Source organism: Sorex fumeus, unplaced genomic scaffold (assembly GCF_029834395.1).
Source record: "Sorex fumeus unplaced genomic scaffold, SorFum_2.1 ptg000039l, whole genome shotgun sequence".
Classification (NCBI taxonomy): Eukaryota; Metazoa; Chordata; class Mammalia; order Eulipotyphla; family Soricidae; genus Sorex; species Sorex fumeus.
Window position 1 is genome coordinate 28805698 of NW_026606096.1, and position 25593 is coordinate 28831290.

General features: G+C 41.9%; 1 protein-coding gene across 2 annotated transcripts in view; it reads left to right on the plus strand.

Annotated features, from left to right (window-relative positions):
- The first annotated feature begins 232 nt into the window (after window positions 1-232).
- The window catches only part of LRBA (LPS responsive beige-like anchor protein), a 600455-nt gene continuing 575094 nt past the window's right edge, over window positions 233-25593 (plus strand). For both annotated transcript variants that reach the window (XM_056119139.1, XM_056119141.1), the window contains exon 1: window positions 233-475. In XM_056119139.1, the coding sequence (XP_055975114.1) occupies window positions 257-475 (219 nt within the window). In that variant the 5' untranslated portion in view covers window positions 233-256. The remainder of the gene's footprint in view (window positions 476-25593) is intronic.

Here is a 25593-nt window from a genome sequence, read left to right on the forward strand (position 1 = left end):
GTTGTCAGCCTCGGGGAGAGAGATTGGACCACGATCCCTCCCCGAGAGAGAGGAGGGCGACGCCAAGGACTTGCCACATCAACCGCTTTTTTTTTTGAGGGGGGGGGTTTCCCCACAACTTGGAGCCGTGACCCTCGGCGGCATCGCGCCCTTCGCGCGCGTGGGGGCTCCCTGCAGCGGCCGGGCTGCCCGCCCCCCTCACCCCCACCCCACGAGTGAGTGACTCCTCCGAGGTGTCCGCGCTCGAGAACTGGCCATGGCTAGTGGGGACCAGAAAGTCCCTTCTCCGCCACCAACAGGTGATGACGGGGGAGGTGGAGGGAAAGCAGAAGAACCCCCCGCCGAAGGGGGCGCGTTGTCCCTGACGCCGGGGCTCCCCATCAGGGGCATCAGGATGAAGTTCGCCGTGTTGACCGGGTTGGTGGAAGTCGGAGAAGTGTCCAATAGGGACCTCGTAGAAACGGTCTTTAACCTGGTAAGTAGGTTGGCTGCCCCAGGGCTTGGAAGCCGGAGCCATGTGCTGGGCTAGTGGTAGACTTTTCCCAGGGAAAGAAACAGGAAATTCTGCAGACCTAAATGAAACTTGCCTCGTGCATTTTTCAGTCTTCTTGTAATTTTCAGCCTCTTGTAGGTTTGCAGTCTCTTGTAAGTTTCAGTCTCTGGTGTGTTTCAGCTTAAGGGGAATTATGTAAGCGTTGATGCCCCAGGTTTTGTGGAAAGTGGGCAGATCTACTTAGACTAAGGAGGTGACTGTTGATGTGTTTTGAGGGGATTCCAGTGGAGGACTTATATTCCGTAAATATTCGCCCATCCCTCCCCCCATCCCCCGGAGGGTGTGTGTGGGGGGCTATAGTTAAATCTATGCAGATATCATTGAAATTATCTAATACTTACGACTTAAATTCCTGTGATTTTTTTTCTTTTTAGACTTGAGAACTAGTATAAGCCTCTCTTTCAACAGTTGACCTAAGCTTTGAACTCGCGATTCTTGTTCATCGAACTGATGCAAGATTAATTTGCAGCAAAGTTACTATATTTTAAAGTGGACTAGTTTTATTCTTTAACTTTAGTCTGGAACAAAAGTTATGCTTTGGAGTGAATTTATGGTGATGTCTTGTGAAAATTGAATGGCGATTTAAAGATATTCTGGTAGATACGGTAGAATTGCGTATCTTTTGTAAACTTACGCCTTATACACTGGTGAAGCGTACATTGTCATAGGAAATGCTCGGTTACTATTATGCATTGTGAATCTTCCTTTAAAAAAGTAGCCAGGTGGGCCAGAGAGAGTTTAGTGAGCAGGGTGCTTGCCTTTCAAGTTTTCCACCTGGGTTGGTTCCCCGGCAACCCATATGACCGTCGGAGCCCTTTACAGGAGTACAGGAATAATCCCTGAGTACATAGCTACCACCCCCAACTCCTTTTGTAAAAGTAGTAATGCAAAACTATTTTCCAATTCCATTTTTAGAAATAACTATTATTGCCAATGGGGGGACATTAAGGGGTTTGTTTCTCTTAAGTTGTCATCTCCATGTGGTACTCCTAGTCAGTCTCTTCATGAAGACCATCCCTGTCCCCCTGCCCAATCTCTCCGTGTCTGTGTACATTTACATTCTGCATCTTATTGGCCTTGGTAAGTGACATCCCTTTAATTGTTGGGGATAGCGCCAAACTCTTTGACGCCAGAGTCAGAATTCTGGGGAGGGGTTCCAGATACTGGAGCCAGAGCTCCAAAGGCAGGGGGCTCTCCTGGGAGCAGCCCCCAGTCAGCAGGAGGCATGGTTGGGGTTGCTGTGGGCTGATTGGCAAGGTTGAGAGGAGGGAACAGTTTTGTGGCTTATTTTTGGTTTTGGGGCCCGCCTGGCAATGTCCAGGGGTTACTCCTGGCTTTGCCCTCAGGGATCACTCCCAGGGGTGCTCAGGGGACCATATGGGATGCTGGGGGGTTGAACCTGGGTCAGTCACGTGTAAGGCAAGCGCCCTCCCCACTGTACTATCACTTCAGCCCCGAGAGGAGAGGACAGTATGACCAGGCTTCCTGGAGACTTCCACACCTAATGAGGGCTTCTTAGATTTTTAAAATACCAACTGTCACTGCCCTTCAATTTAAGGAGTAAAAACTAAGTACGGGCTTCCTTTCCTCCACTGTACTTACCTGGGTTAGAAGGTAACAAACAAGAATAGTTGTATTAACTGTTTAGTACCTTTCCTCACTACTTTCTTTGTTTTCAAGGTTAGGCTGGTACTATTCCAGGGCAGTTAATTATTTCCTTCACCAGACTTTTATTAATAGCCTAGTCACCTGCAGATGTATCTAGGAGATAGAGATTCTAGAACAAGATAGTAGCAAGATGAAATCTACTCGCTTCTAGAATAGTGAAACTTTATAAAATAGGGTATTTCTCTTCTATTTTTGTTCTGATGGGAGTTTATATATATCAATACCTGCATATGCATTGGTGTGTTTTATATGTTATATTCTGGATATGTTCAAAAATACCCCCAAAATAAGATCAGATGGCCATTAGCTTCCATGAATCACCAGCATTTTGGGGGAGATTGTATGTAGACTTATCATATGTATATGGCCAAGAACTTTGAGAGTTATAGGGAGAGAAATGGCAATTGGATATACTCTTTTACCTCAAAACAAAGTCTTGAAAACTTTTTTGGTTTTTACTTTTTAAACTTCAGGTACCTTTGCAGCTAAACATAAATCTGTGATAGTGATACAGTCCATAATGAGGTCTTTGTATATGAAGCACAATGTTCCTATGACAGAAGGATAATTAAAACACCTCTGTGTTTCAGAATGCTCTGTGTATGGGTGTGGACTTGGATGACTAAACATGAGGTTCTTTTTTTTTTGCATTTAATTAAGAGAAATCCAGAATTTTTAGTAATAGTTTCCTTGTATGGTACCTAGAATTATAGACCTTAGAGATACGTGTTCAGCCCTTAATGGCTACATGCTGTTAGGGTAATGGGTGTCCAGGTAGAAATGGAGGGAAAATCTGTTCCATTACACTTTTTCCCCCCTTTTCCCTCTTTTCTGGTGTAGAGCAAAAAAAAGTTGATGAGAGTTCCTCTCTCTTTTTTTTCTTATGCTTTTCATGCTGCTTCTTATCTAGGATTTTGCTGGACTCTTAATTCTACTAAAAGAAGTACATATTAATTAATAAGTATGCTTTAAAAAGAATTACCAGTACTTTGTTCCAAGCTGCACAGAGACAGTAAAAGATTGAATAGTTGGTTTACAATTTGGTGATTCTTAGAATGTCAGCCTTTCTAGGAATAGATCTGACTCTGGGTTGCAGTAGAATTTTCTTTCCTAAGAAGGTTTTTGTAGCTTAAGCATAATTTTCTCTAACTTAAGGGCACAAAAATCATTGGGCTTGCTGAATGATGAACCCCCCGTAGATTTTATTTATTTTTTAACATTAAGATGCTTTCAAAGAACCACTTAAAAAAAAGTTCCTTAACTTTTTAAGTAAAACATTTTTTTTTTTTTGGTGTTTTTCACTCAGAATGTGCATGCAAAACTTACTTATTAGCTGCTTTTCTTTTTTCAGTTGGCACAATGGATACCTTTGAGGGGGGATTTTAGGCTACACCCAGAGGTGTTCAGGGGCAGCTGACGGCTCTGAGCTCAGGAGTCACTCCTGGAGATGCTTGGGGGAGTTTTATACTGTGCAGGGGATTGACCTGGGGTTGACTGTATGTGTGTATACTATTTCTCCAGCTCCTAACATTTTTTAATTGTGAAAAATAGGATGCAGAAAGAAAAATATGTAGAATGTTGAAGTAATAAAATATCACCACAATGTAAGCTCTATGGAACTTTGATCCATCTTAAAGAACTTTTAAGTCCTATGATGAACTCCTCATATGAGCTCCTCCTTTAGCCTCTCTTTACTGGATATTTCACTTGTCAGTTCATTTTTTATAGTTACCAAACCTTTTCCTTCATTTTACTCAACTGATTCTTCTTTTACTGATTACACATTAGCTACTTTAAATAATAAACTTTGTACTGATAGTTAAAATTAAAACAACCTTGCCTCCTCCAGAGTTGTCCACATTTCAAGTGGTGGAGCCATATATTTTACCAGCTTGGCCTCACAACTTTGCTGGCATAGCTTGACCTGACTGTTAAAAATTCCCTGGAAACTTAGTCCCATTCTTATAATTTCTTTTACAAATATGTCTTATAGATAAGTTTTGATTAATAGTACTTCTTTATATTCAAGTGTTTCAAATTTATGGTTGAACTTTTACATTTTTCTTGTTGCAGTCTAAAACCATTTCATTTTTCTTCATCTGTATGCTAAAGTAATTTGTCAAACCTTTGAACCCAGAATAATTAATGTACTGGCATGTTTTTAGGAATTTGCTGCTGAGTTTAAGGTTTCCTTCAGATATTTAAAAGTATTAAATACTGGAGCGGGAGCCATAGTATAGTAGGAAGGGTGCTTGCCTTGCACAAGGCCTAACTGGATTTGATCCTCAGCATGCTATATGGACCCCAAGCACCACTAGGAGTGATTTCTATGCACAGAGCCAGGAGTTACCCCTGCGTATCGCCAGGTGTGGGCCTAGAACAAAAGCAAAAAAAACCAAAAAAAAGTAGTCAGTGCTATTTCAAAAATAGAGTTTTCTGTGGGCTGATGATCAATACATGATTTCACCTTTAAAAAAATTAAAAGTCACTATATAATTTTAATTAAAATATTAGAGCTTAGCACTGTTGCACTGTCCTCCTGTTGTTCATCGATTTGCTCGAGTGGGCCCAGTGTCGACTCCATTGTGAGACTTGTTACTGTGTTTGGCATATCGAATATGTCACGGGTAGCTTGCCAGGCTATTATTAAAAAATTTATTAAAGCATCGTGATTTGCAAAGTTATTCATATTTGAGTTTTGGGTATACAGTGTTCTAGCACCAACCCCACCATCAGTGTTTACTACCCTCCATCAGTGTACCCAGGTTCCTGAGGCTCCTCAACCCTCCCATCCCCGAGCCTGCCATCTTGACAGGCACATTTTAAAGTTTGGTTGTAGTTTGGATCTCGTGTCTTCAGTTTCGTCGACTCTGGTTTGGATAGATAGCTATACTATTCCTCTACCCCACTGAGGTACTCAGGGCTGTTGACCTCTGTCCCCATTACTCCTGCACATCTCTTCTCCCCTCAATTTCTTTTCCTCTCTGTTCTTCCCTCCCTGTACTCTGGGGTCAAGGATGATCTAGGCATCACCCCTTGAATACATTTTATTCCCTCGTCCTGTTCTTGTATTTATCAGAGATAAGTGAGATCATCTTGTTTTCCCCTTTCCCTTTCCTCCCCCCCCCCCCTTTTGTTGTTACAGTGACTAAGGGTGGATTATGCATGGTTGTGATTCTCACATGGGCTTGCAATGCTCACGCATGTGTTTGCAGTTCAGCTGTGGTGCTCACTTACTGGAGAGGGCAGGGTTTCCTCGCTGAGCTGCTCATATGTATGCTTGCTGGAGATTGCAATATTTATGTACTCTCGCACTTATTTTCCCATACGGCGTTCAGAGCCTGGGGGGCCATTTATGGTAATACTTGGTTTGACTGTGTGGACTGGATGGTTCACAATCTCAGACTTGGTGTTGGCAGTGCTACAGGGAGCCAACATAGTGCTGATTGGGGAGTGCCAGGGCCACCCACGGTGGTGTTGGACTTCCTTGTAGTGCTGGGGATAGAATTCAGGGCTTCATTCATGCCGGACATGTACTTTATAACCCTTTGAGCTATTTTTCTATCACCTTTCCCTCCCCCGCCACCTTCTCCCCCTTGTACATCTTTGCTTGTGCTCACACATATTTGGCTGTGCTTAAGAGATGGCACACCCTGTTGGGGGCACAAGGTGTCCTAAACAGAACTCTCACTGACCTAACACAATGGGCAGCAGCAGGTGTCAAACCTGTTGCCTCATAGTTTTAAAGCAGGTATTTTTTGCCATTGAACTTTTATTTGACATACCTGTCAGTGTGTCACTTTGTTAGTTTAAAAGACATTTAGTGGATTAATAGTTCTCAAAAATTTGTGTGTGGGGGGCGTGGGGAGTGATTTCATCCTGTGAACCTTGACATATCTTGAAATCACTGTATCACTGCCATCCTGTTGTTCATTGATTTGCTTGAGTGGGTGCTAGTAACGTCTCCATTCGTTCCTGTCATGTGCTAGTGTAGCCCGACGGCATATTGGGGGCTCTTTCAGGCTCAGGGGAACGAGGACCATCAGTGGTACTGTTTTTCGCATATTGAGTATGCCACGGATAGCTTGCCAGGCTCTGCCATACGGGCGGGATACTCTCAATAGCTTGCTGGGCTCTCCAAGAGGGATGGAGGCTTTTGGGGCAGCCTCTAATCACCTTTACAAGTCCCCTATCTTGAAATAGGGGACAATATATTGATTATTGGGGTGTTTTTGGGTATGATTAATTTAAAGTGAGTTTACAGACCATAGCATAAGGTAGAGTTTATTGTGTGATTCAGGCTTTTTTGGATGTGTTGATTTTGATAAAAATTTTTTACAAGCAGCACTCGGAGCGATAGTATAGCAGGTAGGATATTTGCTTTGCATGTGACCAACCTAGATTAGATCCTCAACATCCCATGTGGGCTCCTGCGCACTACTGGGAGTAATTCCGGAGTGCGAAGCCAGGAGTACCCCCTGAGCATAGCTGGGTGTGCCCCCAAATCCGAAAATACTGTTTCGAGCAGATAGTTACGGCTTTGTTTCTGCTAGAATGCCTGTTTTCTACAAAAGTGACTGATGCAACAGAACTTTAGAGGGTTGAGGGGAATAGGACTAGGGAAGGCCATTTAATACCTGTGACACTTTGTAATCAGGATACTAAGAAAACCAATATCCTAATGAAAATGTTGGCAAAGTTTAGTCTCATCTGGTATTTTCACTTTCATGGTACTAGCCATGCAACTTCTTATTCCTTTTGAGATGTAGTTCTGGTTCTTTGAGAAGAAACTCAAAGAGATAGAGAACATTTTTATTAGTACTAAAATCTGATCCAAAGTATAGCCCTCTTCATTCATTATTTTGTCCTATATGTGTATTTACATTTTTCTTATCTCTACTTGAAGATTTGGAGTTAGGGGGCTGCTGAGTCCACACCCAGTGTGCTCTGGCTATTGCTGTCTCTGTGCTTAGGAGTGATCCCTGTTAGTATTCATGGGACCGTTTGTGGTGCTGGCAATTCAGCTGGGGTTGGCCACATGCAAGGCAAGCGTCTTACCTCCTGCACTATCTGATCCCCTATACTTGCAGTTTAACAGCATGAAAAAGGTGCAGTAATTAAGCCAGGCATTCTATACATTAAAGGAAAGCAATTCTGTTACTATTTAGGTTTTCTTTAGGGTCTTTATATGTTGAGTTTGTTGTTGTTGTTTGTTTTGTTTTTTTGGGTCACACTCATCTGTGCTCAGGGATCACTCCTGGTGGACTTGGGGAACCATATAGGGGTACTGGTGATCGAACCCAAGTCAGCTGTGTGCTAGACAAGTGCCCTTCCCTCTGTACTATTGCTCTGGCCCCAGGGTCTTTATATATTATTAAGGATTTCTCTTTATTTTTGCTAGAAGAAATTACTTATGACTTATAATCATTTTTACATCATTTGTACATTTTCTACATTTTTTTTTTACTTTTTAACAGTCATGTAGGAGGAAACTCAAAGGCAGAGATATAGCAGAAGAGATTGTGCTATAATATTTACTTTACAAATGATGATACTGAGACACAGAGTAGCATGCTGAAGTCACCGATCAAGTAATATGTATTGATGAGATTCAAAGTCAGGGAATTGATAACCTGAGCTGTTAATAACTAAGCCATAGCTGACTTTAATTGTAAAGAATCATAAATACGAAAGTGGCTTAAGATTTTTTTGAATCATGTAATTGGATAATAAGTCTGAAAGGCCTTTAGATTGCTTAAAACTTCCTTTATGATACAAGGTTTGTATCATAGATGGTCAGGTCTTTTTAAGAAATAATAAAACAAAATGACCTAAAATGTTCATTAGGAAAAATGAGGTTATAAGAATATGATGTTCAAATTGGATGGAGTTAATGATATAGTGTATATATTATACAAGGTGCTGAGTTTGTTTCATTACTCTCATGGTTACAATTTTGTTGGCTTAGTTTTCATAGTAATTGTTTTCATTAAATGACTATAGATTGATATTTTAAGTAGAATATGAATAGTTTTAAGTAGAATATGAATAATAAAGTAGGACTGATAATATTGAGTTCATTAATAAGGATGAGATGATGCTTTTTGGGGGGAAGGTTGGGCATTTCCAGTGGTGTTTGGGGGATATCATGTGTTGTTGAAAATCCAGTATGAAGCTCCTGGGTGAGAAGTGTGTACTTTAGCCTTTGAGACATCTTTCAGGTTCTAGGATGAGGCTTTCATTAACTTTGCAACAGAGAATACCACATGTTGTCTTTAGTACCTGTCAAGATGTATAATGTTTGTTTAGTATTCAAATGACCTTTCATCGAAGTTGATTTACTTTCGTGATAGATTTACTGAATATTGACATAGTCAAATTTGTGAGCCAAGGTTTTTCTTTCCTTTTATAGATTAGGGTGTCAATTTAACTGGGGTTTAGCATTTAAATTTTCAAGTAAGTCATTTATTTAAGAAGTTAAAGAGTCTTCTATGAATAAGATTTTCAAAGCGAAACATTTCTGTGTATTTAACTGACTAGACCTTTACCTTAAGATTTAACAGTATGACACTATTTTCCATTTTACTAAACATATATATTCATTAATTGTTCATTCACTCATTCAGTGAGTGTTAATGGAACAGAAATGGTTTACTGGGCATGGAAACAAGTAGGAAATAAAATGGTGAACAAGACAGAAATGAATCCTGCTTTCCCGAAGTTTAAAGTATAATTTCTTTGGGGCTGGAGCAATAGCACAGCAGGTAGGGCGTTTGCCTTGCATGCGGCCGACCCGGGTTCAGTTCCCAGCTTTCCATATGGTCCCCTGAGCACCACCAGGGGTAATTTCTGAGTGCAGAGCCAGGAGTAACCCCTGTGCATCGCCAGGTGTGACTCCCCCCCGCAAAAAAGTATAAATTCTTAGCCCTTAGGCACTCCATTTCTTTAGCTATTCTTTTATTCAGTTTATTTAGAGTTATTTTTTTTATGCTTTACAAATATACTCTCTATTCTTTTTTTTTTGAGGGGGGATATTATACTCTACTGTTCTTAGGACTTAACTCCTGAAAGGACTCAGTGATCACTCCTAGTCAGCCTTGGGTGACCATATAAGGTGCTGGGGATTGAATCTGGGATGACTGCATGTAAGGCCAGCACCCTACAGCTTTGCTGTTGTTCTGCTTCACCTTCAATGTGTAGTGAAATATCCAGATTACTGTCGTACTTTCAAAAGGTGAAAAAGTAGATTAGCTTTCCTCCATAAAAGCCCCTGGTACTGGGAATTACAAGTTATTCTTTGAGCAGTCCCCACATAAAATCCTATTTTATAAAAAAAATTCTCATTTAAAAAAATGACTACTATGCTATTGTCTCAGATACTGCAAGGATTCTGGTGAAGTTGTTTGTGTTGCTTTTTGTTCTTAGTTATTTTATAAAATACCTTAGATGCATAATTTGCAACAAAGGTTAATTTTAACTAGAGAAGACATACAAGTACACCAGTTAATACATGGGAAAACATAACAAGATGACTTTCCTTAACTGAGATTATCAAATTAACCTATATTTTCTTTTACATTCCTTACTTCAGTGTTACCACTTTTTAATTTATCAGATGTGACTTGACCTTTATTTGTCTGTCTTCCTCATGCCTACAGCCATCCATTATCCCGTAGTCTGCCTTTTAATTCTAATCCATTTCCCTTTCCCATCCCTTTATTATTATGGTTGTGATGACTGGGATGGGGAGGGAGTAGGGGGGTTATCATACTTGGTTGTGTTGCTTGCAGGCTATCAAAGATTTTAGTTGTGTTGCTTGTGTACAACTTGGTTGCAGTACTCACCAGGAGTTGCATAGTTTTGGGAATCACAAATGGCAGCATGTCAGGACTGCACTTGACATGCCGAGCATTGACAGGGATTGAACAGGGACCTCTTACTTCAAAACACGTGCTGACTATGGAGCTGTATTCCTTGCTTCTCCAAAATCATTTATCTTTTGCTGAGATTATTATAGCATCTTTAAAACACTTCTTTTCTTCTGCTATAGTATAGTATATAGAATGGGATATGAACTGCCCATTGCTCCTGTGCTTGCAGTAATCTCAGGTGACCATATGGGATGCCAGGGAATTGAATTCAGGTGGGCTCTGTGCAAGGCAAGCACTCTCTCCACTGTATTATCCCTTTGGCCTCCCCTACACTTGCTTATTTTAGGGCTTCCTCAGTGGTGCTTAGGGCTTCCTTTGAACCAATCCTAGTGGTGCTCAGCCAAGCGATGCAGTGCTCCTTGTGCCCTCTGATGTGGGGAGCCACCAGATCGCAGCAGGCAGTATTCAGGGGCCATAGGACTATTCCCAGAGTTGCTTGGGCTAGGGATGCTGCTATTCAAACTCGGGGCCTTGCACATGCAAGATTTATGCTTCAGTCCCTTGAGCTGTTCACTTCAGTCCCCTTCTACCCTTTCTTTCCTCTCTTAATAAATGCAGTCGCTAAATAATGAAGCCATGCTGAACTTTTCTTATTTCTTTAGTATTTCTTTCCTTTGCACTCTATGTGCTTTTCTATGAATTGTTTACTGTACTTGGCTGCTCATATGTAAGACATAGCTTATATGATGATTTCTCCAGGAATATTTCCCCCTCTTCTACCTTTCTTGTTGCCTTTGCAGTCATCCAGGGCTTGTTTGAACACTTGGTTGTGGAGCTCACAAAAGGTTGCACTCATTTTGTGGTGTTGGCACATGTTCTAGTCATGCTGACTCTTAGGGTTTTCTGTGGTGCTCTCACATGGTAATTTTGGGTCTCGCTTTTGGCCACAGTGCTGGTGCAGCTTTCGTTGAGGGTCATACACTTAGTTGTGGTGCTGAGGGTTTCATACAGTAGTGGGCCAATGGGGCATTGAACTGTGCATACAGAGCTGGGATGTGGGCTCTAATGACTGCTAATACACTTCAGTTTTATTTTTTTACATTTTATTTACAACCAGTAAAATGATAAACACAGATGAAAGGTGGATGACAATTTAGTTCATTTGGTTGTTTAATATAAAAATTACATATGCACAGCATGGAGTTCACCAATATAGGACATTTTAGTCTACTCAGTCTTTTGGGGTTCCAAAATTCTTATTGATGATTTTTTTTTTTTTTTCTTTTTGGGTCACACCCGGTGATGCTCAGGGCTTACTCCTGGCTCATGCACTCAGGAATCACTCCGGGCGGTGCTCAGGGGACCATATGGGATGCTGGGAATCGAACCCGTATTGGCCATCTTGGCTGCGTGCAAGGCAAACGTCCTACCCGCTGTGCTATCGCTCCAGCCCCTTGATGATATTTTTTACTTCTAATTTCCTTTTAGCCCAAAGTTTTGTTGCAAATGTGTTATCAGTCTACCTGTTAAACTGTACATTAATACTTCATTTTTTGAAGGGGTTGGATGTTTTCTTCTTGTGGAGTTCAGCCAGTACTTTGTAAATCCTTTATCAACCCCTTGTCGGATGGGTATTGGGCGAATATCCTTTCCCATTCTGTAGACTGTCTTTGTCTTTTGGTCACTGTTTCTTTTGTTTATCTGACATTAACACTTCAGTCAGATAAATAATCTGCAGCAAACACCTTTGTGTCATTATAGGCAACTTTGTGTGTGACTACCCCTTCTCTCTCTCCTGCCAAACATGGTCATCACAATAACAACAATGAAGGAAAAGTGACTGGACAAAGTATTTAGAAGCCTTGTGTTCCAGAACCAGTTCTGACCTTAACTAGCTAACTTACCTTGGACCTGTCTTTATTGAGTAAATTGAGGTCATGATCCTCAGTTTCCTCAATAAAACTCAGGAATAAACTGGATTGCTTCTAAGGTTGCCTCCAGCTGTTAACGTGCTGGAGACATATAAAAAGTTCAGAATATTAATGGTAGTTAAGAAATGGGGGGGCTGAAAAAAAAAGAAAGAAAGGGGAGCTATCTAAGACCAGGAATGAAAAGCAGAAGACAATCTCCTCAGTCATAGAACTTTGAGGTGAAAAATTAGAAATCACTGTAAGAATGATTCAGTTCACATTCTTCAAGAGAATTAAACACTATAACCAATAAATTCTGGTGGTTTTTAGCTACTGATTTTTGTTAGAGCTGGTAGAAACTGTTATTTCAACCACAGAAGAGCTAAGGTATGATTCTTACTGATATCTTAATCCAGACCATTATGGCTTGAAAAAATGGTTTATGAATAATAAGAATCACAATAAAATATCACAGACTTACTTGAATGAATTAAAGTACTGATGATACCAAGTGCTGTTAAGGATGGTAATAAGGAAAACTCAGCATCACATTCAGAATAGTGCAGTCACTTTGGAAAACTGCTGGCTATTTCATTATTCTTCACACTTATCCACATGCAAATTGTGTGTGTGTGTGTGTGTGTGTGTGTGTGTGTGTGTGTATGCACATGGAATTGTTTGTGTGCCTGTGCTTTCACTCCCAAGCAGTGCTCATGGGGCCAATGATACCTGACCTTGTAGTAAAGGCTAAAGAGTTCGATAGTTGGAACTAGTACTGCAGTGCTGCTTGGGCCTAGTGGTGCTGAGAGCCTCCAATGTTACCTGGTAGTGCTCTTGCAGGTGCTTGGGGTTGAACCCAGGGCCTCTGCATTATTAGGTGTGTGCTCTAGCACTTTTGGGTTGTCTTTCCAGCCGGAAGAACTAGGTCTGATCATAATTGAATATTTATAGTTTTAAATTCATTATGCTTCTTTTGAAAAATACTTGTTTCTTGTGGGCCACATCTGGCAGTTCTTAGGTCCTACCTCTGACTCTGTGCTCAAGGATCTCTATTGGCAGGGTTTGGGCACCATTTTTGGTGTCAGGGATCAAACCTGGTTTGGCCGCATGCAGAGCAAGTGTTATACCTACTATACTAATACTGGCCCCTGACCCTGATTATGCTCCTTTGTAAAGATTAGTGGACTATAATATTAGTTCCCCTCCCCCCCCCCGGAGTAGGATTCGATCAATTGAAATGTGAGGAAGGAAACTGATATTTTCAGTCCTTTAAAAAAAAAACAACAACAGTGGGGGCTGGAGATACAGTACAGAAGGTAGGGTACTTGCCTTACACATGACTGACCCGGGTTTGATCCTTGGCAGCCCATATGGTCCCCGATCCCTTTCAGAACTGAGCACAGAGCAAGGAGTTATCCCTGAGCACCACTGAGGCAGACCAAAAAAAAAAAAAAACCTAACCCTAAAAACTTTGACTTTTTGTTATTTACAAGACCGTTTTGGGAGTACAGATTGATATCTCAAGAGTGTATTTTCACAGTACTCCTACAACCAAAGTATTACCACCCTTCCATCAGGATTCACTGGACCCCCTCTCTTTCAGTGTCCTCTGGTCACCTTAGTTCTGTAATCATAAACCAGGGGTTTGTTTTCATTTGGCTGTGTTTCTTTTTTGATTTCCCTTTGTCTCCTGTACATCTATAACCTTCTAGCATTTGTCTTTTCTTCTGATCCACTTTGCTGAGTATGACCCCTTCCAGTCCTAATCCACGTTATAAATCACAAGATTCCATCTTTCAGCTGAGTAGTATTTTATTGTGTGTATGTATCTTCCACATCTTCATTCATCTGTCACTAGGCACTGTTGCTCTCACCCCCCTGGATTATATGGTGTATCTGTTTTTAATATTTTGTGAAGATTCCATGCCATTTTCTATTGATCAGAATGCATCTCCACCAATCACAAATAGTTTCTTTTTCTTTACATCCCACCAGTACTTGTTTCTAATTTTTGTTTTTATTTACTTTTTTAGTTTTTGAGTCACACCTGCTGGTGCTTTTAGTTCCTATTGGTTCTGAGCTCAGGGATCACTCCTAGCTGACTCAAGGGACTGTATTTAGTGCCAGGCATCACCCCCTGGTCAGCTGTGTGCAACCAAGTGCCTTACCTCCTTTACTATCATTTCTGTTTAATGTTTTTGTTTTTGTATTCTCACCGGTGAATATGTTGTGGTGGAGAATCTAAACAGCTCTTCTGCCTAGTAAAAATATTATTTTTTATGTATCTGGGATTGAGTCCAGAACCTCAAGCATGCAAGGAAAGTGCTCGACCACTGAGTTATATTTCTTGCAATTTTTTTTTTATTAGTGAAACACCATGGGGTTGAGTTTTGCGAATTCTTTTTTGTTGTTGTTTTTGGGTCACACCTGGCAGCGCTGAGGGCTCATTCCTATCTCTGCACTCAGGAATTTCTACTGGGGGAGCTTGGGAACTGTATGGGTGGAGATGATAGAACCTGGGGCAGCTGCTTGTAAGGCAGACTTCCTACCCACTGTGCTATTGCTCTGGCCCCCACATTTTGTGAATTCTTTGTATTAGTGGTTTTCAACCTTTATACCTGTGAACTATTAATGATCTTGTACTAGTGGTTGAAGACCACTACTTTATAGAAATATATCTTGGATTTTAACTTTTTGAGATACAGCACTGCACTGCCTGTAGCACTGTCGTCCTGTTGTTCATTGATTTGCTCAAGCAGGCACCAGTAATGTCTTGTCCCAGCCCTGAGATTTTAGCAGCCTCTCCTTACCTGTCTTTCCCAACAGCCATATTGGAGGCTCTTTCAGGGTCAGGGGAAAGAGGCCCATTATTTGTTATTGTTTTTGGCATATTGACCACACCATGGGTAGCTTTTCAGGCTCTGCCATGATGTGAGATATAAGTACTTTAAAATGAATTTTCACAGTTGTTCTGTTAATTTTACGTTCTTGCCTTAACTTTGCGATCTCGGGGTTGGACTAATATATTTGTGCAGTGAGCTTGAATACCAAGTAGCACTGTAGCACTCTCCTCCTGTCATTTATGGATTTGCTCGAGCAGGCACCAGTAACGTCTCACAACAATTTGTTTTTTATTAGTGAAACACCATGAGGTACAGTTGTAGACTTACATAATTTTGTGTTTGGGTTTCAGTTATACAGTGATCAAGTACCCATCCCTCCACCAGTGCCCATCTCTACCACTAATGAACCCAGTAGCCCTCCCACCTCCCAACCCCCCCTCCCCCCCCCCCCCCCCCCGCCACCTCTATGGCAGGGCATTCCCTTTTGCTCTCTTTCCTTTAGGGTGTTGTGGTTTGCAATAGAGGTATTGAGTGGCCATCGTGTTCGGTCTATAGTCTACTTTCAGCATGCATCTCACATCCCGAGCGAGTCCTCCAAACACCCTTTACTTGGTGTTCCCTTCTCTATATGAGCTGCTTTTTCCCTTAGCATGTGCTGCTGGCTTCCAAGCCATGGAGCAGACCTCCTGGTACTTACTTCAACTATTCTTGGGTGTTCATCTCCCATTCTGTTACTTTATATTCCCCAGATGAGTAGTCTTTCTCTGTCTGTCCCTCTCTTTCTGACTCATTTCACTTAGCATGATACTTTCATGTAGAACCACTTGTTTGCAAATTTCATGACTTCATCATTTCTAACAGCTGCATAGTATTCCATTGTGTAGATGTACCAAAGTTTCTTTAACCAGTCATCTGTTCTCGGGCACTCAGCTTTTTCCCAGATTTTCCAGATGGAGCGATAGCACAGCAGTAGGGTGTTTGCCTTACAAGCGGCCAGCATGGCCGACCCGAGTTCGATTCCTCCGCCCCTCTCGGAGAGCCCGGCAAGCTACCGAGAGTATCTTGCCCGCACGGCAGAGCCTGGCAAGCTACCCGTGACATATTCAATATTCCAAACACAGTAACAACAAGTCTCATGATGGAGACATTAGTGGGCCCGCTCGAGCAAATCGAACAACGGAGGACTGTGACCGATCCTTTCTAACTGCTGCATAGTATTGCATTGTGTAGATGTAACAATGTTTCTTTAACCAGTCATCTGTTCTAGGGCACTTGGGTTTTTTCCAGATTTTGGCTATTGTGAACAGTGCAGCAATGAACATAGAAGTGCAGATGTCATTTTGACTGTACTTTTTTGCCTCTCGGGGATATATTCCCAGGAGTGGTATTGCTGAATCAAATGGGAGCTCAATTTTTAATTTTTTGAGAATCGTCCATACTGTTTTCCAAAAGGGTTGAACCAGTCGGCATTCCCACCAGCAGTGAAGGAGGGTCCCTTTCTTTCCACATCCGCACCAACACTGGTTTCTTTTGTTCTTTTGGATGTGGGCCAGTCTCTGTGGTGTGAGATGATATCTCATTGTTGTTTTGATCTGCATCTCTCTGATGATTAGTGATGTAGAGCGTTTTTCCTCATGTGCTTTTAGCCATTCAGATTTCTTCTTTGAGAAAGTTTCCATTCATTTCTTCTCCCCATGTTTTGATGGGGTTGGATGTTTTCTTCTTGTGGAGTTCAACCAGTGCTTTGTATATCCTTGATATCAACCCCTTATCAGATGGGAATTGGGTGAATATCCTTTCCCATTCTGTGGATTGTCTTTGTATTTTGGTCACTGTTTCTTTTGAGGTGCAGAAGCTTCTTAGTTTAAGATAGTCCCATTTGTCTATCTCTGTTTTCACTTGCTCGGTCAGTGGTGTGTCATCTTTGAAGATACTGTTAACTTCAATGTCATGGAGATTTTTGCCAACCTTGTCTTCAGTGTATTTTATGGATTCCAGTCTGATTTTGAAGTCTTTAATCCATTTTGATCGTACTTTTGTACATGTTCTTAGGTAGAGATCTGAGCCCATTTTTTTGCATGTTGCTGTCCAGTTTTTCCAGCACAATTTTTAAAAGAGGGTTTCCTTGCTCCACTTCACATTTCTGCTTCCTTATCAAAGATTATCTGACCATATATTTGGGGGGATGGGTGTCAGTATATTCAACCCTGTTTCATTGATCTGCGGCTCTGCCTTTGTTCCATTACCATGCTGTTTTAATTATTATTGCTTTCACAACAAATTTTTAGATTTGCTGTTACTGTTTTTGGCATATCGAATACCAAGTATCACTTTAAATATATTATGATACCTTTCCAGAGGCTTAATTTGTTTCAGCATTCTTAGATCATTAAATCAAGGTTTATGGTAATTCTAATGTGTGTTTCATTTGTATATTTAGCTGGCTTTTGGTATGACTGAAATGGAATTTCTTCAGAGTTTGGTATGATGGAGCTAGAATAAAATACACTACTATGACTACAAACTAATTAGAAATTTTGAAATAGTTGTATTTTTATCTCCTTTTTCCTTGAATTTCCTCCCCATATTTGTCACTGCCCCCACGCCTGGCTGTTCCTCGCCGGGGCCCCTTGGAGGGGAGCGGGTTGAGCTTTCCTCCCCACCCCGACCAGGGCTCCGGCAGCCGAAGACCTCCAGGACCAGCCACCACCATGCTGAGACCACTTTCCGCACACATGAAGGTACTGGCAGAGGGACAAAGTCACGCGGGTTCCGGGGCCGAGATCTCCCAGCCTACTCGGATTGAAGTCGAGCATCCTCCACCCAGATCCTCCAAATTCCAGTAGGCGGGGGTCACACCCACCACCTGGCCCCCTGGCGCCGTGTAATCCCATCAACAGCCAAGACTCAGAGACTATAAAATCCAGCTCCCGGAACCGCGTGGCCGCATTCGCAGCCGCGCGACATCTTATCAGGACATCTTTTTTATGACATCTTATTATCTCATTCCTACTTTGGACAAACTTGCAGGCTATCGAATGTAGCCTGCCCACAGGGCAGAGTCTGGCAAACTCCCCGTGGCCTACCAAATATGCCAAATACCAGTAACAATGATGGGTCTCATTCTCCTAAAGAGCCTTGAATATAATCTCAGGGCTAGGATGAAAGAGACGTTACTGGGGCCTGCTCAGGGCAATCGATGAATAACAGGATGATGAAATGAAAAAATGAAATGAAAAATTTGTCACTGAATAATTTTACGAGAATCTCTTTTTCTAAGTAGTTTTCTAGAAATTACATTTCTGTAATTTTTAATTTTGTAACTAGTACAAGTGTTTCCTCTCCACTCCCCCACAGTCTCTACCATCCTTTCACCTCTCCCTTTTCTCTTCCTACTCTCCCTCTTCTTTTTTTCTATGTTTGTGAATCTAAGTTAAACTTCTATATGATCATGGACAAGAACACTTTCTTTTCTGATTCTCAGTTTTCTTTTATGTGGAAAAAGGATTATTTATTGATCTCATAGAGTTGTTATATGTTAAGACATATGCTAGGCATGCAATGCTAGTTTCCCTTTTTCTTTTATGCAATTAACAACCATCTAATAAAAACTTATTTTGGGGGATTTAAATTTTCACCTGTTGTCAAATAAAACACATTAATTCTCTAAAAAGAAAAAGTTATCAGACATACACAAAGGCATGAAAGAACTTACATACTTAGTTTCAATCGTGATCATTCTTTATTCACTGACCATTATTTAAGATATAAAATTTAAAAAAATACTGAATTTTGGGTCCCTTGCCTGGTTCAAGGGTTTCTTCTCAGTCAGTGCCGGGGGGGCTATGTCCTGTGGTGTTAAAGCGACCATGTGGTGCTGGAAATTACCATATGCAAAGCATGTATTTCAGTTTTTTGAACTATCTTTCCTTTCTTCTTTTACTGACATATGTCTTCTACCAGCTTTTCTTTCCTGATTTTCTCCCATTCGTTCATTTGAATTATCATACTTGACTGAACTATGGAGAACAATTTTCTAAGAACTTTTTCTTTGCTTTTCGACCACATGCAGCAGTGCTTGGGAGCTTTCCTCTCAATACTCCCGCAGTGCTCAGGAGACCATGTGGTGCTTGGGGCTGAATCTGGGTTTCCAGCATGCAAAGTGTACACATTCTGCCCAGTGAATTTTCTGCTTAACCCTTCTAATAACTTAGAGACTGTTAAAAGTTATAATGAAGTTGATGTGATAGTATCTCAATTGTTACATTGAATATAATAGTGCTATACTCAGTAATAGAACTACTGTGTGCTTTACTCTTCTGAAATTTTGCCTTTTTGTCTCTTTCGATGATTTTGGATTTAAAATTTTCTAGAGTTGGCTGGGGATCTAGGTCAGTGGTAGAGTACTTGGCTTTGTATGTATGAGATCTGAGGCCTGGGCTTCTTTTCTCCAATTGTAAAGATTTACATATATGTAAATATCAGTGTTCTATAATGTTTGGGTTTTTTTCTTAGTGAGATAAAGAAACTAATAATCTAAGGTAATGGATACTGATTTGGGTTTGATATCATAGAGACAGTTTTCAGTTGTGAGTAAATTTGAATTGACTTTTGTTCCATCTGGTAGGGATATGCATACTTTTTTTTTATGTAGGAGTACTGCTATTTATTCAGCCACTGATTAGGCTGATTGAATTTTGCATGAACTCCACGGATATGCATACTTTTTAAGTGTCTTATCATTGGTAATTTTAAAGATGTTAGCACAGTTTCTCTAGTACCTCTACTGGTGTTCTGTTTCAGTTTTTATTGTTAAGTGGGGGTAAAATATTTTTAATTGCAAAACATAATCCATCATAATACCAAGAGCCTCCAGTCCTAATGAATTGTGTACTTTAAGTTCTTTTTCCTCTATCTGAAAACGATAATTAATTGGTATGGATGAGAGAACCTTTCATGTATAAACCTGATGATATGAAACTTTCTGGGGAGCAGATTTTTAAGAATGCTATTTGCTGGAAGGCAGATCAGATTTTGACTCTAATGAGCCTGTTTTCAGATGATGTCTTTGCTCTCAGGCCCCACCGGATATATTGCTATTTGATTGGTACATCCTGTTATTTTCACTATCCTTTAGAGGAAGGTGGAAATTTTCAGAAAGATTCCTTTTTTTACCCTCTCTTCAGATAACAAGTAAAACTGTTATATTCCTTCCTTTCCTTAGGCTTCAGTTTTTCCTTGGAATCTCTATTTTGTTCTTTTCAAATAGATGTTTTCTGGACATTTTAGTTCAAACGAAGTCTGTAAAATCCTTCCTATCAGTTCCAAGATGATTAGATCTTTGTTTCTTATTTCAAATAGTTCCTGCCCTCAGTGGAGTTAATAAATTAGCATGTGACTTTGGTGACTCTCAGAATTAATTGGTTTGGAAATTGTTTTTATATCGTTTTTATCTTCTCTCCTCCATTGGAAACCATCTTACCCCAGTTTACCAGATCTGCCCACATTCTATTTCAGATCTTGTTTTAGAAATCTGTGCTGGATAAGGAAGAGTTGACCTTGCATGGCACTGAGCACTAGGTGTAGCCCTGGTGACCGTCCCCTCCCCCCCCATAGGTTTACATTCAGAATAGCCTTGGTTTCAGTCATAAACAATATTATAGATTAGAAAATAAGAGAAAAAATGACTGCGTTACATATAAGACTGCTCTGGAAGAATTTTTCACTATCTAGGTTAATTTATATCTAATTGAATTTTATAATAGGTTCGCATTAAAAGTTTAATTCCCCCCCTTTTTTATTTGTTTTTAATTTTTGTTTTTAAACCACACTCAGTGATGCTCAGGACTTAACTCATGACTGAATCAGGTTTGAATTGGGTTTGGCCGCATGCAAGGCAAACACCTTACACTATCCCTCCGGCCAAAAGTTTGATGTTTTATTTTGTTTTTGGATCACACTGGCAGTGCTCAGGGCTTGCTGCTGGCTCTGCACTCAGGGAGCACTCCTGGAAGACTTGGGGGACCATATGGGTGCCATGGGTGGAACCCAGGTCAGCTGTGTGCAAGGCAAACACTTTACCCACCCTGGCCTTGAAAGTTTGATTTTGTTAATCTCAAAAGGGTGTCTATTAAATTTTGAGAATTACTGATTTTGGGCTGGAATGATAGCACAGCGGTAGGGCCTTCGCCTTACAAGCGGCCAACATGGCCGACCCGAGTTCGATTCCTCCGCCCCTCTCGGAGAGCCCGGCAAGCTACCGAGAGTATTCGATATGCCAGACACAGTAACAACAAAGTCTCCAATGGAGACGTTACTGGGCCCGCTCGAGCAAATCGACGATCAACGGGAGGGTCTTTACCTTACCTTTACCTTTTACTGATTTTCAATCCCCAAATCTTGGAAAAACAAAGTACTCTTAGAATGAAATCAGAGATTGCAAATCTAACACACATGCTACTCTGGTCCTTGATGGGCAATGAAAAAATGTGATCAACCAAAAGATAGAAAATTTACCTAATTTGGGTGGTAGCTGTATATGTATAAAGCAAATTTTAGTAATTTGAATAAAATCTGTATACTAGGGCATATTTTATTTTTCTTTCCTTTTTTAACTGAGGTATCATGATTTACAGTGGCAAATTAATGTTTTTGGCCATAAGTTCCCAGTTATTTGACCTATCTCCCCCTTTTCTAGAAAAAAAAAGTAACTAGATGCCCCCTTGGAAGCCTACATTCTGTAAAAAGCGAACAAATGGAAAATAGCAGTGCACTTGCACCCGAGGCCATTGTTGGCCCCTGCCGTCCTGTGTTTAGTGTCTGCTTTGGGAAACCTTGACTTAGTCATACAGCGCCATGCTGTGCTCAATTCCAAGTCTCCACAGTTGTCTTTGGGTCTCTTCTCATCTGCTTCCCCCAGCCCTTACCCCTTTGGTATTTAGTTTTTCTGAGTTTTCATTTCATTTCATTTCATCATCCTGTTATTCGTCGATTGCCTCGAGCAGGCCCCAGTAACGTCTCTTTCATCCTAACCCTGAGATTATATTCAAGGCTCTTTAGGAGAATGAGACCCATCATTGTTACTGGTATTTGGCATATTTGGTAGGCCACGGGGAGTTTGCCAGACTCTGCCCTGCAGGCAGGCTACATTCGATAGCCTGCAAGTTTGTCCAAAGTAGGAATGAGATAATAAGATGTCATAAAAAGATGTCCTGATAAGATGTCGCGCGGCTGCGAATGCAGACATGCGGTTCCGGGAGCTGGATTTATAGTCTCTGAGTCTTGGCCGTTGATGGGATTACATGGCGCCAGGGGGCCAGGTGGTGGGTGTGACCCCCGCCTACTGGAATTTGGAGGATCTGGGTGGAGGATGCTCGACTCCAATCCAAGTAGGCTTGGAGATCTCGGTCCCGGAACCCGCGTGACTTTGTCCCTCTGCCAGTACCTTCATGTGTGCGGAGAGTGGTCTCAGCATGGTGGTGGCTGGTCTTGGAGGTCTTCGGCTGCCGGAGCCCTGGTCGGGGCGGGGAGGAAAGCTCAACCTGCTCCTCTCCAAGAGGCCCCGGCAAGGAACAGCCAGGTGCGGGGGCAGAAGACTGCACTGTTCTCCTCCGGGAGCTGGATTTTATAGTCTCTGAGTCTTGGCCGTTGATGGGATTACACGGCGCCAGGGGGCAGGTGGTGGGTGTGATGCCCACCTACTGGAATTTGGAGGATCTGGGTGGAGGATGCTCGACTCCAATCTGAGTAGGCTGGGAGATCTCGGCCCCTGAACCCACGTGGATTTGTCCCTCTGCCAGTGCCTTCATGTGTGCGGAGAGTGGTCTCAGCATGGTGGTGGCTGGTCCTGGAGGTCTTCTAAGTATGAAGTGTTAATGTTTGTTTTCTTTTTGGTCCACACCTGACCCGGCAGTTACTCTTACTCCTGGCTCAATGCTCAGGGGTAACTCCCAGCAGTGCCTGAGGGACCATGTGGTGCCAGGGATCGAACCTGAGCATATCTATTTGGCCCTAAGGGCTATATTTTATGTGCACCCTCTCTCTCTCTCTCTCTCTCTCTCTCTCTCTCTCTCTCTCTCACACACACACACACACACACACACACACACACACACACACTTTCTGGGGCAACTTGGTTTACAATATAGATACTGAGAAACATAAACAGATCATGTTTGTTCCTTTACCTACTTTCAGCACACAGTTCTTACCCAGAGAGGTCATTGCAACTATCATTGTCACAGTGCTCCCTTCTCTGTTCCAACTGCCTTCTCTCCCAGCACTTGAGACATATTTCCAACCATGGACCTATCCTCCTGGCCCGTGTTTCTGCTGTCCTTGGATATTAGTCTCCTGCTATCTTTTTTCATATCTCACAAATGAGTGCAGTCATTCTATGTATGTGAACCTTTTCATATGTGATTATTGAAATTTCTTTTAGAGCTGCACTGTGCTTTTTAGTTAGTAAAAACAACGACCCCCCCCACCCCTCAAAACAACCACAATAGCACTAAAACCAACCCCCCAAAAACACAAACCAAAATAATGAACCCCAGATTCTTGGGGCCTGTGGCATAGCCCGGGTGGTAGAGTATATTCCAGATATGTACGGGGCACACAATTCATTTCCTGGCACCACATGGCCTTTCTAGCATTGCTTGTTGTAGCTCTGTTGGCCCAGATGGCTCCTGAGCACCCCCCAAGCAAGGCAGAGCTTTGCCAGGATTGACCCAAGGATACTACTGCTCTGCAAGGCTTTTCTCCCCAAATAAAGCTTTCCCCCAAAATAGCACTTCTCTTCATTATATTAATAAATTACTTATAGAATAAGTTTAAAATAGTAAGATAACCTTGTTATCTTTTATCTTAAGTTTAAATTGGTTTGGTTCTTTTTTTTTTTTTTGTGGGCTACACCTCGTGGTGCTCAGGGCTTACTCCTGGATTAGTGTTCAGGGATCACTCCTGGGGGGACTCAAGGGACCCTCTGGGGTGCTGGGAATTGAACCTGGGTCAGCTGTGTAAGGCAACTATACTGTTTCTCTGGCCCAGTTTCGAAGTATATTTAAGTTTTTAAATATTTTGGGATTTTAAACTACACCCAGCAATGGTCAGGCATTATTCCTGGCTTTCCTTTTAGGAATTACACCTAGCAGTCCTCAGGGCACCTTATGGGGTGCTAGGGATTGAACCTGGGTTGAGCATGTGGAAAGCAAATTACCCCTTAATGTATAATTAAAATTTAATTATTATTTGTATGTGTGTGAGTGTGTATGAACGCATCTGGAGATACTCAAAGGCTGCTTCTGTCTTTGCTTTGAGATTCTTCTGGCAGTGCTTTGGGAATTAAACCTAGATTGTGCTCAGGTGCAACTCTGCAGTCAGGAATCATTCCTGGCAGGCTCAGAGGACCACATGGGATGCTCTACCTCCTGTACTATCTCTCCACCCCCACCATCCCTCTCATTTCTTGATGTGGGTTTATTAATGGTCATTTCCTCCTCAACCACATTTTTTGATTGTTATAAAAGATACGTAACAGGGATGGAGAGCTACCTCAGTGGGCTAGAGGGCATGCTTTGCATATAGATCTGGGTTCCATATCTGAGCACTGCTCGGAGCAAACCCTGAGTCATGATAACCTGGGAGTATTCCCTGAGCACCCTGGGTGTGGTTTCTCTCCACCCCACAGCCTGTGTACACACACACACACACACACACACACACACACACACACACACACAGCATGAAATGGACCATCGTAATTTTTCTTTGAATACTGCAATCAAACCCAGGACTTCACACATGAGACATGGGAAACATGTGCCCTACCACTGAACTATATCTGTGGCCCAACAGTGTTTTCTTTTTAATTAAAACTTTTATTTGGGGGGGGTTAGATTGGGGGATTTAGGCCACACCTGGTGGTGTTCAGGGCTTTTTCCTGGTTCTGTGCTCATGTATCACTCCTGGTAGTGCTTGGGAGACCAAATGTGGTACCAGGGATCAAACCAGGGTTATGTAAGCTCGTTATTTTGCTCTCCAGCTCCACCTTCCTTCCCCACCTTATTTCCCCCCTTGTTATACACAGAAGTGCTCAGGGGATATTCCCGACTGCTGGGGAGAATATATGGTGCCTGGGACTCGAACTGGTATTTGGATAAGTGCTTTGACCCCTGTACTCTCTCTTTGGTCCCTGTCCTATTTTATTTTTTGGCTTTACCTACATAAGGTACAGCGGGCCACAGTGCTACATATGGTGGTGCTCATGACACTGTGTGGTGCCATGGTCGAACTTGGGGCCCTGTGTGTGCTTGCTCTTTGAGCTGTTTGCCAGGCTCTTAATAATTTTATTTTGTTTGTTTGCTTGGTTTTAGGCCACACTGGGCTTACTCCTAGCTCTGTACTGGTGGGGTTTGGGGAACCGAATGAGGTGCTGGGGATTAAATCAGGGTCAAGTACCTTACTTGCAGACTATTCAGACTCCCCTTAATAATTTCTAAGTGCATGATTCACTGGTTTAAATACATTCATATTGTTGTATAACTGTCACATCTGTTCATCTACAGAACTTCTGTTTTTGTTTTGGTGATGTATCTGATAGTGCTCAGTGCTTAGTCTTGGCTCTGTGCTCAGGGATCACTTCTGGCATGCCTCAGGGGATCATATGTGGTGCCAGGGGTTGAACCTGGGTCATCTGTGTGCAAGCCAAGTGCCCTACCTGCTGTTCTATCTCTCTGGGTTCAACATTC